This window comes from Peromyscus eremicus, chromosome 22, assembly GCF_949786415.1.
Source record: "Peromyscus eremicus chromosome 22, PerEre_H2_v1, whole genome shotgun sequence".
Lineage (NCBI taxonomy): Eukaryota > Metazoa > Chordata > Mammalia > Rodentia > Cricetidae > Peromyscus > Peromyscus eremicus.
Genome location: NC_081437.1, coordinates 32,442,915 through 32,457,332, shown reverse-complemented (window position 1 = coordinate 32,457,332; position 14,418 = coordinate 32,442,915). Strand labels below are relative to the sequence as shown.

The 14,418-nt window shown below is 50.2% G+C and overlaps 1 protein-coding gene across 1 annotated transcript; it reads left to right on the top strand.

Annotated features, from left to right (window-relative positions):
* Window positions 1–3,226: 3,226 nt before the first annotated feature.
* On the top strand, window positions 3,227–6,977 carry Mycn (MYCN proto-oncogene, bHLH transcription factor). The gene is made up of 2 exons (XM_059248548.1): window positions 3,227–4,123; window positions 6,337–6,977. Exons 1-2 carry the CDS (start codon window positions 3,340–3,342, stop codon window positions 6,948–6,950), a joined length of 1,398 nt encoding a protein of 465 aa, XP_059104531.1. The 5' UTR covers window positions 3,227–3,339; the 3' UTR covers window positions 6,951–6,977.
* The last annotated feature ends 7,441 nt before the right edge of the window (window positions 6,978–14,418 follow it).

Genomic DNA, 14,418 nt, shown 5'->3' with positions numbered 1-14,418 from the left:
CATCAACATTCAGGAGCACTTACCATATAGCCCCTGCTGTGTATGTATAATTACAAAGGGAGTCAAAGGTTTCACAGAGCCAGCACCTTGGGGGAGAATGCAGTGGGTGGGCTTGGTTTGGAAGAGGCCAGGGGTGTGGAAATGAGGGTGTTAAAGGCTTTTGCAAGGGTAATGGGTTTTACATTAGTGACCCAAATAATAAAGGCTCTTGGAAGGGAGATTCACCCCTCATTCATGGGCTGCTTCCTAGAATCTGCCTTGGTCCCCAGAATTATGTAGGCATTCAGGGGCAGATGGGGAAACCTTCACACATGCTAATACACAGCATTTTGAACTTGACTCCTTAGGCATTCTCTTCTTCCTCGGTGGAAGTGAATGAGGGGTGTCATTTCCAGTTTAGAGGGAAATGGAGACGCTTCCCCACAAACAAGCTTAAGGGAGCGTGTTTTTGAGGGTAAATACCATCCCACTGGGAATGTGGGAGTGAAGGGACTCCACAGGAGATCCGGGTCCTCACTGTAAAGTTTTGGGGGACAGGAGCGGTTATTTTTTTTTAACCCCATCATTTCGGAAACAAACAGACCCTTAAGAATGTTTGCCTGAACGGAAGTGAGACGCTGTGGGATGGGAGGGAGGGAAATGTCCCCACGGGGCGAATGAAAAACACATACACCCTGCTCTGGGTCTTAATAAGATGTCACGCTCTTTCTGTTAACGCCACTTCGTAAGTGAGGCAACCGGGACACAAAAGAAGCCAAGTTGATGGTGGCTTTCCTTGATGCCACCGTCAATACGAACTCAAGGTTTCCAGAGCCACACTCTGGGCGACGGGGACTGCAGTTCCTTCTATCTCCACCGAGTCCAGCTGTCCGGAATTTCGACTAGCCCTGATTTCGGAAGGGCTGATTGGGAAAGGTGGGGACAACTTCAGCGGACGCGGCTCCCCGCGTTTCACAAGCCCTCCCGCGGGAGCGAGGGTCTGGTAACTGTCTCGCGGGGGTGGCCCCACTCCGAGGCCCGGCCGTGGGCTCCGCTTTCTGCTCCGTCTCCGCGAGGTGTCGCCTTCGGCCGAAGAAAACGGTGCGGCGCCACCCTCGTAGCCCGCACTTATTTATTTTCAAACAAGGGGGGCGCCCCTTCCTTTCAATTTGAAACTAGAAACCTCCTGCGGTCTCGTTCCTACGTGGGCGCGTCCTCGGCCTCCCATTTTGCACTCCCGTCGCCTTCTTCCGAGATCACACACGAACAGCCCCTCTGCCAGGCCTTGTTCCACTTTGGCCTGGAGCTCAGCTTGCACATACACACACACACACACACACACACACACACACACACACACACACACACAAAAGGTAATGCAAATAGGGACCAGGCTAGAAACCTCTCTTCCCCCTCCCAGTACACACCCAGGGACCCTCTAGGTTTTTGTTTTGTTTTTTTTTTTTTTAAAGCCAAGTAATGCCCAGGCCCACGGGGGTGGGTGCTGCGCAACACCACTCGGCGCGCAGCAGCTGGTTCGCTGAGTGCGTCGGGTGCAAGCCCGGGGGTCCAAAAGGGCGGGAGGAGCACGCCCCGGGTTTCCCAGCTTTGCAGCCTGCAGTCTGCAAAAAGGAAAAAAAAAAAAAAAAAAAAAAAGCAAATGGCTTTTGGCGCGAAAGGCTTTGGCGCCTCCCCTGATTTTTATGGAAATCAAGAGGGCGGGGTAAAGGCGCTTGCCTCTGCCTTTCTCCCTCCCCCTCGTCTGCGCCACAGCCCCCTTCTCTCCCCGCCCCCCGGGTGTGTCAGATTTTTTTCAGTTAATAATATCCCCCGAGCTTCAAAGCGCAGCCAGTGACAGTCATCTGTCTGGACGCGCTGGGTGGATGCGGGGGGCTCCTGGGAACTGGGTTGGAGCTGAACGAGCGCTAGCCAGGCGTACGCGCGCACACACACTGCAGCCGCCCGAGGACAGCCCCCTCCCGCCGCCGCCCCCTCAGCCCACCCGGAGACCCCAGCGCCGAGTCGCCTCCGGATCCCCGGCAGTCTGCAGGAGGTAAGAAGCGGTTCTTGCAAAGCTCCGAGCGCCCGGGGAACGGCGGAGCGCTGCGGCTAAGCAAGCCCCTGAACCGGGCTCTGCACCCGGCACCCAAATATGCCGGGTTTTTTTTTTTTTTTTTTGCTTTTTTTTTTTTCGGGGGTGGGGGGTTACACCGTGTCTGCTTCCGAAACAAAACCATCTGGGGGTTTTCCCTGAAAAGCCAATTCAGCACCCGAAGGCACCCTGGCTGGAAGAGACCCGCCCTAATCCTTTTTACAGCCCTGGCCCGGGGAAGAGAAATAGCTTTAGCGAAAAGAAATTCGCCAGGCTCTACAAGATTTGTCTAAGTGTGAGCTGACTGGGAGCCGGTGCGTCCCCACCCCAAGCTGGGGTTCTCCAAAAGGTGCCGCGGGAAGGAAGGAAAGGGGGTTAGGCGAAGCTAGGGTGCCCGAGTGATAATGTAGGTCACGGCTGCTCCAGCTTAGGGGACGCAATTCTCTCCGGCGACCCTCATCGCGCCGGCGCCCCTGCACCAGTCCTAGGAATGGGGTTCAGCCTGTTTTCGGTGGAAGAGGTTGGGGCTTCCGAAGGGAAAGCATTGCAAAGCGTCAAAATAAGCTATAGGTAGACGATGACCACCAAGGGTATCAGACAGAAATTGAGGCGCTGGGTGGAAGGGGCTTGGCATATAAGTGCCTGTTGTTAGTCTGTTTGGAGAAAGGCCCTTAATAATTAATAAAGTTTCCCGAACCCCGTTAGCGTTTGCGCTGCCGACGTCTCATTTCTGCAAAATGGAAGGTACTCCCGTCTCGTGCCCGGTAGCTGGACTTGCCTTTGAGCAGTTGGGTCCTACCCTGGTGCAAGAGGGGCTGTCGGGCTAGTGGGAGCTGGGATCTGCAGCTTGAACAGCCCCCTCCCCCCAGGCAGTGCCTTGTGTGAATGAAACGGCAGTTTCCAAAGTTGCAGGCAGAGCCACACCACCCACCCACCCCTGCATCTGCAAGCCCCCTCCCACCCACGGCCTTAGACAGCTTGTACACAAAAGGAGTGAGTGGAGGAGAGGGTCCACTTCCTCCACCTTCCCGAGCAGTGGGAAAGGCTGGGAAGCTCGTAGGCGAGATTGGGGGCGCCCACTGCCTGTCCCCACCAATCCAACCCCTCTGGCTCATTCTCTCTTGGTTTATCTGTTGGTTGTAGTGTTGGAGGTTGGCGCGACTCTGTGGCCCCCCCCCACCTCCCCCACGGGAAGGAAGCACTCCCCCACATTTAAAAAGAGCGGAGAGGAAAGTGGTTAGTCGGGAGGCCGGCCGGGAGGCGAACAGATGCCCAGCTGCACCGCGTCCACCATGCCGGGGATGATCTGCAAGAACCCAGACCTCGAGTTTGACTCGTTGCAGCCCTGCTTCTATCCGGACGAAGATGACTTCTACTTCGGCGGTCCCGACTCGACCCCACCGGGGGAGGACATCTGGAAGAAGTTTGAGCTGCTGCCCACGCCCCCGTTGTCGCCCAGCCGCGCCTTCCCAGAGCACAGCCCGGAGCCCTCGAATTGGGCCACTGAGATGCTGTTGCCGGAGGCCGACCTGTGGGGCAACCCGGCAGAGGAGGATGCGTTCGGTCTGGGGGGACTGGGTGGCCTCACCCCTAACCCGGTCATCCTTCAGGACTGTATGTGGAGCGGCTTCTCCGCCCGCGAGAAGCTGGAGCGCGCGGTGAACGAGAAGCTGCAGCACGGCCACGGGCCCCCGGGCGCCGGCACAGCCTGCCCGGCTCCGGGAGTGGGTACCAGCAACCCCGGGGGCCGTGCCCTTAGCGGAACGGCGAGTGTTGGCCGCACCGGGGCCACCCTGCCCGCCGACCTCTCCCACCCGGCTGCCGAGTGCGTGGACCCCGCCGTGGTCTTCCCCTTCCCGGTGAACAAGCGTGAGGCGCCGCCGGTGTCCGCCGCCCCCATCAGTGCCCCTGCGACCAGCGCTGTGGTCACTACTGTGTCTGCTCCGGCTGCTGCCCCGGTGGCCGCTCCTGCCCGTGCAGGCGGCCGTCCTGCCAACAGTGGCGAGCACAAGGCCCTCAGTACCTCCGGAGAGGACACCTTGAGCGACTCAGGTAAAGCTTGGACCGGGGGTCCTTGCCTCCTTGGGATCCTGGAGCGGGGTGGGGGGTGGTGATGGAGGGGCTGCGGTCCCTTTGTTATAGTAGCTTCGTGCCAGTGGTTCTGTTCTGCACACCTTTACCAAGAGGAAGCTGGAAAACACGGGCTACACCTTCCTTTAAATTGGATCTGTCCTCTTCTTCGGGAATCCTTGCCCCTAGGGTGTGAGGTCGGAAAGCTACGTAGGCTGAAACCTGTTAGTGCGTTGGAAAGGTTCCTGTAGGCCAGGTCTGGGAAAGGGGAAAGACTTCCCAAAAGACAAGGGCTGTGCACAATCCCACTCAGGCTTCCAAAAGTTAGGAAGAATGCCTGGCTCCCATTCCAGCGCGGTCCCGTTCCCCCCGTCCCCCCCCCCCCCCTCCAAGGACTGTGGGCCCTCCGTGGGTGGTGGGCTATTTGCGCTTGGTGCGTGGCCAGCAGGCGGCGTTGTGCCTGACGCAAGTCAGGCAGAGGATCAGAAAGACTGGGGGTGGTGGGGGCACCCCCTCCCTCCAGTTCAGCAGCTGGCAGCAAGTGCATTCGTGGTTGTGTTGTGTACACTTTCAGGGAACCTCTTTCCAGTGTTGAGTGAGGGGCTGGTCCAGTGGTGTGTTGTCGTTGGAATTTCTGACCTAATTGAGTTGGGTTGTGTTCGGTAACCCAGTGCCCTTGAAGGTGAGGGCGGGGTCCTTTCCTCAGCCCCTCCTGAGGAATGCACACAACCTGGAAGCATTCATTGGTTCTTTTGTGTTCATTTATATGGGTCTCATTCGGAAGGGAAGGGACGGGGGTGGGAGGGGGGAAAGAGAAGCTTTTTTTTTTTTCCCCTTGGGGCTGTGGAAGTACCTACAACATTTTACCTAAATCCTGTGTGCCCTTGTCCTTGGAGCTGCAGCTAACCCGCCTTTTAGACCTTGAAAAGCCAGTGTTTCCACAATTAAAAAAAAAAAGTCTAAATTTCCTTCTGGGCTGAGGAGGGATCGTTCTGAGGCTCCTGGGAGGAAACTCGGTGATAAGCCTGCACTTTGAAAGGGCTCTGTCCCTTTAATGTCTGTGCCTTGACAGCTTTCGGTGAGGAAGCACTTCCTTCCAACAGCTGTCTTCTTGGCTGAAAACCAAAACATGGCTTAAAGGGACCCACAGACTGGAACAGCCTAACGTTTCAGCTTCAGAAGAAACCTCACAATTGTTCTGCTTTCCGGTCCTAGCTAGATCAAGCAGAAGATGTGTTTTGGTTTTCATGCTTGCGTTTTGTTGCGTTTTGTTTTTTTTAAAAAAAAACATAATTTTCTCTCTTAGCATGGCAGTCAACAGAGGAAGTCAGAAAACACATAGGATTTTTTGTTGATGTTGTTGCTTGGGCACAGCTCCCGTTGGGATGTGTTGCTACTGTGGATTAGAGCTTTTATAATTGAGATTTGATCTTTGCTGCCGAGATGAAAAACTGCTTACTGTGTAGAACCCGTGTGTTCGCAGAAAGACAGGGTTGTTATTCCGTAGTGAATGAAATTGTTCCTCGAGTTTTAAGGATGGAAAAATCAAACCCAGCCATGTGTTTTACCCAATGAGGAGCCTCCAGTCTGAAGGATGGCTGTGGAACTGTGTATAAATAAATCCATGGGGCAGACTGGCTGGTGATTATGCTAAAAGCTCCTATTACGGAGCATCTGTCGCCAAGTCTACATATTGGCTGCCAAACTCAAATGCTGTGGTATTACCCCCATTGAATGGCTAAGGAAACTGAGGATGAGGGAAGTTAAGTAACCTATCCCAGAATCCTACTGCCCCATTGTTCCTTGTGACTCAAGCTAGGGTTCAAGCTACAGTTTCTGCCACCTGCTCAAAAGTTTTTTGGTCTTAGTTTTGAGACCAGGGATCTAACTGGGGGGTGATGAGGGTGCCCCTTCCATGCTAGGCAAGTGCTTTGCTGGCTCTCCCCACTTGCTAAATAAAGCCTTCCTTGGTCATTGCAAATAGAAGCCTGGGGTAGGAATGTGTGTGTGTACGTGTGTGTGTGTGTGTGTGTGTGTGTGTGTGTGTGTGTGTGTGTGCATCTTGTCTGAATTGTGATCAGTCTGTTTCAAATGCAAACCCTATCTGGGCCCTGCCGCTAGACCTTTATAATGTGTCTGTGGGTGTGTTTATTTCATAATGTTTTACCTGAAAATATGTTTTTTTCCCCTCAAAGATGATGAAGATGACGAGGAGGAAGACGAAGAGGAGGAGATAGACGTGGTCACCGTGGAGAAGAGACGCTCCTCCTCTAACAACAAGGCTATCACCACCTTCACCATTACCGTGCGTCCCAAGACCTCAGCGCTGGGTGTCGGGCGGGCCCAGCCCGGCGGCGGCGGCGAGCTGATCCTCAAGCGCTGCGTGCCCATCCATCAGCAGCACAACTATGCCGCGCCCTCCCCCTACGTGGAGAGCGAGGATGCGCCACCGCAGAAGAAACTCAAGAGCGAGGCTTCCCCGCGCCCCCTCAAGAGTGTGGTCCCAGCCAAGGCCAAGAGCTTGAGCCCCCGCAACTCAGACTCGGAGGACAGCGAGCGTCGCCGCAACCACAACATCCTCGAGCGCCAGCGCCGCAACGACCTGCGCTCCAGCTTCCTGACGCTCAGGGACCATGTGCCTGAGCTGGTGAAGAACGAGAAGGCGGCCAAGGTGGTCATCTTGAAAAAGGCCACCGAGTACGTCCACGCCCTGCAGGCCAACGAGCACCAGCTCCTGCTGGAAAAGGAGAAACTGCAGGCCAGGCAGCAGCAGTTGCTAAAGAAGATCGAACATGCTCGGACTTGCTAAACGTTTCTCACACGGACAGACAGTCACTGCCACTTTGCACATTTTGATTTTTTTTTTTTTTTTAAAACAAACATTGTGTTGACATTAAGAATGTTGGTTTACTTTCAAATCGGTCCCCTGTCAAGTTTGGATCTGGGTAGGGGGCAGGACGCGGGGTTCTGCCATGACCTTGGAAAAAAAAAAAACAACAACAAAAAAAAAGACAAAAACTGAGTTATGGGATGCTGGGTGGCTTGTTTTCCTCCTCCATATCACCTGGTGACAGCCGTGGAAGTTCCGGGACAGTTGGGAGCTTCAGGAGGCTGTGAAGTCACCTTGTTCCGGTCCAAGTTTCCAAACAGAGTCATTCCTTGTTTTTACAATGGTGCTTAAGTTCCAGCAGATGCCACAGAAGGGGGTTTGTCATTGGAGGCCCCCCGGGAACACTTGTGTAAATACCATTGATACACCCGCCTTTTGTATACGTCCTGGGTAATGAGAGGTGGCTCTTGCGGCCAGTATTAGACTGGAAGCTCACACCTAAGTACTGTAAGAATACCTCAATGTTTGAGGAGCATGTTTTGTATACAAATATATTGTTAATCTGTTATGTACTGTACTAATTCCTACACGGCCTGTATACTTTAATATGATGCTGATACATAACTAAATTTGATACTTATATTTTCGTATGAAAATGAGTTGTGAAAGTTTTGAGTAGATATTACTTTATCACTTTTTTGAACTAAGAAACTTTTGTAAAGAAATTTTACTATATATATATTCCTTTTTTTCCTAGCCTGTTTCTTCCTTGTTACTGTATTTGTTCATGTTTGGTGCATAGAACTGGGTAAAATGGCAAAGTTCTGTGTTTTAATTTCTTCAAAATGTATATATTTAGTGCTGCACCTTATAGCACTTTGAAATACCTCATGTTTATGAAAATAAATAGCAATTAAATGATGCAAGTCCATGTTTTCCTTCCTAGGTCGACCTCAGACTCCCTCCCTTTGAACAGCAATTGCAAATAGTCTGTCCTTACTGTTTTACATTGTGGAATCCTGGTTGGGGGAGGGTACTATACCCACTCAAGAGAAGGAAATGGGTTTGTGGATTCCACAGATTGGAAACCAGTTGTTAAAATATTTAGTACTAAAATCACCGGTTCTAATCTGTGGGATAAAAAACAATAGATTTTAAAGCATTTGAAAGTTTTTTTATTTTTGTGTATTGAGTGCCCACAATGTCATCCCCTGGATCTGGAGAGGTAAAGGCTAAGAACCAAACACAGGTCCTCTGAAAACGCACCCAAGTGCTTTTTACCCCTGTGCCATCTCTGTAGCCCCTCTATTTTTTTTGAGGGTTCTTCAGAATCTTCTGGCCTATGTAGCCAAGGATGAGCTTGAATGGACTGATCTTCTGGCCTTCATCTCCCAAATGCTGGGATTATCGGTATGTGCCAATCATGTCCAGTTATCAAAGAACTTTAATGTACGTTGACTCTCAAGCCATTTTAGGTGAGATGTAGATTCCAACTCACTATAAACAGTAAAACTGGCAAGTTATTTAACTTGCCTGCGTTTTACATAAATACGTAACCCGTTGATAGTCGATTTTACATTTTAAATAGAGACTCATTTTCTCCAAGAGGAACTTAAAAGTTTCCTCAGGAGGAGCTGGGTGTGGTGGCGTGGCTGGTCCCTGCAGAGGCAAGAAGAGCGGCATGTAATCCTCCTCCGAGCCCAGCCAGCTTCCACCTTGTGAGCCCCAGGGCTGCGGAGTGATACCCTGTCCAAAAGGAATAAATTTAGGACCAGTGCGAGATTCTGGGTTAGGCCCTGGTGAAATAAACAGATGGGAGTTAACCAGTCACCTTCAATCATCTCAGTCAGATTCACCAAACTACCCGATGGCCCTGGGTCCCAGAGCGCTGAAGGCCAAGGAGAGGGAAGGAAAGGTGTCTAATTGCCCCACTAGACTCACTGGGTGGTATTTGGGGGTGTTTCAAGGACAACTGAGCTACAGACCCTCGAGACCAGCTGGAACCAAAGGGCTAGAAGAGGCTCCGCTCAGCTCCCTGTCACTGAAGTTTCTGAAAGTCTTTGAATGGGGTGGTGTGAGGCAGTCCACCTCTCACTCTGAACTGGTGGTCTGTTTCTCTGGGGTAACAGCTTATGTCACCCCCAGGAGTTCCCTAAGGTTTCATTCATCACAGGTTTTTAACTTCAAGTTGAAAAAAAAAAAAAAAAAAGTCTTGCTTTACAGAAAAATGGAGGGAGCCCCAAAGGTCAGACAGCTTGGCTTATGTGGTTACGGTGTCAGGGACAAAGATGAGAACTCTGTAAGTGTGCAGGTGGTTCCCAAGTCCTGCCAGACAGGTACGAGGTTGGCCGTGGAGGTCCTTTATTCTGGGTGACAGCTATACATGCTGTTTTAGCAGTTGGCTGTGGGGCTGGTGGTTCTGCCTAGCTTTTCTCTCACGGTCTGACCAGGTTGAAAATGGGGCAAAATGCCCTTTATCATAGTTCCCACTCCCAGACTAGAAAACAACAACCCTTTTCGATGGTCCTATTCGAGAGATCTTTTGTCCACTGCGTCTTACAAGCCGCAAGTCACAACTTCAGGACCTCATCAGGATATCCAGGAGCCAAACGAAAGTTAAACGATCTCCGATTGATTTGACACCTAAGAGCCTTGAAGCACACCTCAGTCATGTGAATTGCTCTGTTTGTGTCCCCCCCAAAAGGGGGCCTGAGTGACAGGTGAGCTAGAACTCTAGTATGTATGAAAAAATAGGAGAACAGAGGCCACCCTGATAGCTGCAGAGCTCATCCATAAGGCCCGTGCTCTCTTACGTCTACGTCTCTAGGGCCCATTCCTGCCTCTAAAGCTTGATGTTCTTTTCTTTGAATCACATAGCAATTACAAAAAGCAAAAAACAAAAACAAAGAATCTTATTTCTGCATTCGGTGCGTCATAAATACACATCAGGGATGAGGAGTTGGCTCAGTGGTTAGAACATCTGTTGCTCTTCCAGAGGACCTGAGTTCAGTTCCCAGCATCCATGTCGCAGGTGACTATCCTGCCTGTACCTATAGCTGCAGGGGATCCGACATCTCTGAACTCCATTGCCTCTCACACTCTCATAGACACACACACACACACACACACACACACACACACACTTAAAAATAAATAAAAACGCACTAAAAATATTAACGCTTGGCTTAAAGCACATTCACCTTTCCACACCTAGCCGAAGGACAGTGTTTCTGTTTGAACTCTGCAGTTATCTGTACAAAACTGTGGTGAGGGAAGAATTGAAGCCGTTGTCTGAATACCAGGACACTGCAATACTGAAACTGAGAAACTTCACCAGCTAGGGAAGATTAGGTCAGTGCTTAGATGGGGTGTTCAACCTCCCAATCATTTCCTTTCACAGGACGCAGGTGGGGCATCCCTGGACCGATGCAAGACACAAGACCAGCACTGAGTTCTCACGCCCAGCCCAGTGCTCTGGTCTCTTGTAACCCAGGCTGGCCTCCATCTGAGTACAAATCTGAGGATGATCGTGATCCGCTGGCCTCCGTCTCCAGGGGACAGGATTACAGAAGTGGGCCAGTACACCTAGCTATGTGCAGTGCTGGGGATAGAATCCAGGACTTGGTGCATGCTAGGCAAGCACTCTATGGAGCTACACCTGGAGCCCCCTTGCCAACGGAATTCTCCAGCTCTCTCTCTTCAGCTCATGTTATTAACTTAGATGCTCACATGTGTTGGGTGTTGCAGTGCTTGGGAGAGATCAGTGAACAAAAAAGACAAAACTGCAAACTGCACCCAAGTCCCACCTCCTTGTAGTTTATAATCTAGGAGACAATGAGAGTATCAATACAAATAAACGAAACAAGCCGGGCGGTGGTGGCCCATGCCTTTAATCCCAGCACTCGGGAGGCAGAGCCAGGCGGATCTCTGTGAGTTCAAGGCCAGCCTGGGCTACCAAGTGAGTTCCAGGAAAGATACAAAGCTACACGGAGAAACCCTGTCTCGAAAAACAAAACAAACAAACAAATAAACGAAACAAGCCAAGAATAGTGTCAATAAGGTGGTGAGTGATATAAGAAAGAAGTGGACTAGTATAGAGGAATTCAGGAATGCCACAGGGGATGGTGGAAGTAGGCCACTAGAAATGCACCTGGTCCTTGGACCTGTGGAGGAAAACGCAAGATGATGGGTAAGGCTGCTGAGCCACCAGAACATGGACACTCAGGTTCTCCATTCAGAATCTGTCTTCCTTCCTCTCACTCTGGACATGAGTAAGCGTTTCCCACTAACTCTTTTGCCCACTAACTATCTTCTCAAAGAGAAGCATCCGAGAACATGATGGGTCTGCAGTCTGATCCCCCGGGGACTGAATCTCATGATTCATGAATCTCACACTCATGAGCTCTGGGTCGAGGAGTCCCCCCACTAGTACAGGTGGATGATGACACAGTTGTTGTGCCGAATCCCCTCAAGGACACTCAACATTTAAAATCATGCTCGATGGGTGATGAGCGCACTGGAAGCTTGTTAAAGAACCCGATTTGAGGAGGAGAGGTGGTTCATTATGTAGTCTTTGCTGCAAGCCTAAAGGCCTGAGTTGAAGTCCTTGGTGTCTACATAAAAAGGTGACTGTGTCTATAACCCAAGTACTGCAGGTACTATAAGGGGCAGACAGATGGATCCCTGGAGCTCATGGCCATCTACTTTAGTCATTACTGAGCTCTGGGTTCAGGGAGAGACCCTGCCTCAAAATACGATAGAAAATTATAGAGCACTGGTTCTCAACCTTCCTAATGCTGTGACCCTTTAATACACCACACCTCATGTTGTGGTGACTCCCCACAACCATAGAGTATTTTTGTTGCTACTTCATAACTGTAACTTTGCTGCTGTTATGAATCATAATGTAAATATCTGATATGCAGGATCTCTGACATGCGACCCCTGTAAAAGGGTTGTTCAACTCTCGAGGGGTCGCAACCCATAGGTTGAGAACCACGGTTATAGAGGAAGGTATGTGTGTGTGTGTGTGTGAGAGAGAGAGAGAGAGAGAGACAGACAGAGAGAGAGACAGAGACAGAGAGAGAGAGAGAGAGAGAGACAGAGAGAGAGAGAAGATTTGGTATTGATAGGATTTTTCCTTTGTTTCCTCTGTACGTTACTAGGAAAAATAACTTTAAAAAAAATGACAAGTAAAACCAATTTACAAGCCTGACCCCAATGAGAACTTTGCAGGCTTTTGTTTCCCCAAAAGAGGCCTTAGGACACCTAAAAATGAGTGCCTTGGAACAAGTGAATATAAGCTTTGAAGCCTATTTTTAAGACAGAGACAGATCCTAGGAGTCTGAGCGCCACGGAACATCTATGCCTTCTACAATGGTTTATTAGTTCTCCTGCTTGTAAAGGAAATCTCTTCATAGGCCACTGACCAGGGCTACCTGATCTCTTTTGATACTGACGGATCATACTACAAGGCATCCATCCTGAAACCTTTGACCAGAAGTAACAGAGCCTTTTTTATGGTGGAAGCATGGGGGACGAGCTGGAACAATGAATATTTGGGGAACACACACACAGCCCGGGCTGCTAGGATAAAAGTGGGTGATTGGCAGGAGCATGTGTGCTGAGCAGCAATGTAATGTGGACTTTCCTCTGCTGTCTAGCAGGCTTGAGATTTTTCAGACCTTTAGGGTTAAAGTATTTTTTTAAAGGGATTATTTTTATTTTTATGCCTTTCTCTCTCTCTCTCTCTCTCTCTCTCTCTCTCTCTCTCTCTCTCTCTCTCTATCTCTCTCTCTCTTCTCTCTCTCTCTCTCTCTCTCTCTCTCTCTCTCTCTCTCTCTCTCTCTCTGTGTGTGTGTGTGTGTGTGTGTGTGTGTGTGCACTCTCAGATGCCAGAAGAAGGATTCAGATCTCCTGGAGCTGAGTTCCAGGTAGTTGTGAGCCACTCCATGTGGGTGTTGGGAATCAAACTCAGGTCCCCAGGAAAAGCAGCAAGAGCTCTTAACGGTTGAGATCTATCCTATGATCTTTTAAACATATTTATTTATTCATGTGTATGTGTATGGGGGAGGGGGTGCATGCTGCAGTGTAAGTATAGGGGTCAGAGGGACAACCTGAGGGAGTCAGCTCATTATTTCCACCGGGTGGGTCTTGGGAATGGAACTCGGGCCATCAGGCTCAAAGGTAAGAGCCTGTTCTTGCTGAGACGACCATGTCATTAGCCCCTGTTAAAAAATGTTTGAGGGACAGGAAAGCAAGTAGAGTTCTTTATAAAGTTTTCTGAAGAGGGAGAAAGCAAGAGAGTGTGTGTTTCAATGCTGGGAGCTAAATCTAAACCCTAGAACTTCCTGCACGACAATCCTGCTGTGAGCTGTCTGGGAGGCAGACCTGTAACAGACAGTGTGGAACTGGCCTTGGCTCACAGCTCAGCTCCTCAGCATTTCACTCTTGGGGCAGGAAATTCACTTCTGGCTGCACCATTTCCCTGTCTGTGATCGGAACAGGCTGGAGCTGATGAGCTCCGAGCCCCATCTTGCAACTCATTTATTCTGAGGAATGGCTGCAGCCCTAGAGATCATTTCAAGATGCCTTTAATCCCAGCACTGGGAAAGCAGCGGCAGGGGGATCCCTGTGAATTCAAGCATAGCCTGCTCTACACAGAGAGTTCCAGGATCGCCAGAGCTACATAGAGAGGCGCTGCCTTAAAAATAAAAGATGACTGAAAAGGATGTAGATCAGTTGGCAGAGTATTTGCCTAGGGTGCTCAAAATCTAAACCTCATATCATATCGAGGTGCAAGCATGTAATCCCAGGTGGAGGCAGAAGGATCAGGTGTTCAAGGTCATCCTTGAACATGGCAAGATGAAGAAGCCAGCCTGGGCTATACATTAAAAAAAAAAAAAGTTCAAATATCTGCAGTGCTGGAAACCATGGGAACCTATCAGGGCTCTGCTGGTCACCTTCTCCAGAACTGAAGGCCATTCACCTCCCTCTGATGCATGCTGTTTTCAACTCTAAAATAGTTAAGAGAGTTGGACATGTTTTTCATCCACAGAGTGCTTCCCTAGCTTGCAGGGGGGGCCTGGGTCCAATTCCCAGGGTTGCAAGTATAAAATAAAGATCATAACTTTGCAAGATTCTTGCAAGGATCAAGTGTCATCATGAACCATGTGAAGGATGCGGCAGACTTTGGAAATGAGAATCTATGAGCCTTCCCTGCTGACGGTATTCAACCCCCTCTTCAGTGACATCCCTCCCTCTTTACCGCTTGCTTTCTGAATTCGACCCTCAGTGGGTTTCCTCAAGCCACAAACTCCTTTCCACACACAGTAGGCTTCTTCTGGTTGATCCACCGTCTCTAGGATAGGGCTTTGCTTGGTACAATCGTTCCTCATTAGTCTAACTGTTATTACTACAGGGGGAACTTGGCTAATTGTTTCAAGCC

Bases quoted from the DNA above. Each gene is read 5' to 3' on its own strand.
- Mycn (XM_059248548.1), top strand. From the start codon at position 3,340: ATGCCCAGCTGCACCGCGTCCACCATGCCGGGGATGATCTGCAAGAAC. The intron at 4,124-6,336 runs GTAAAGCTTGGA...TTCCCCTCAAAG, and splicing joins GGACACCTTGAGCGACTCAG to ATGATGAAGATGACGAGGAG.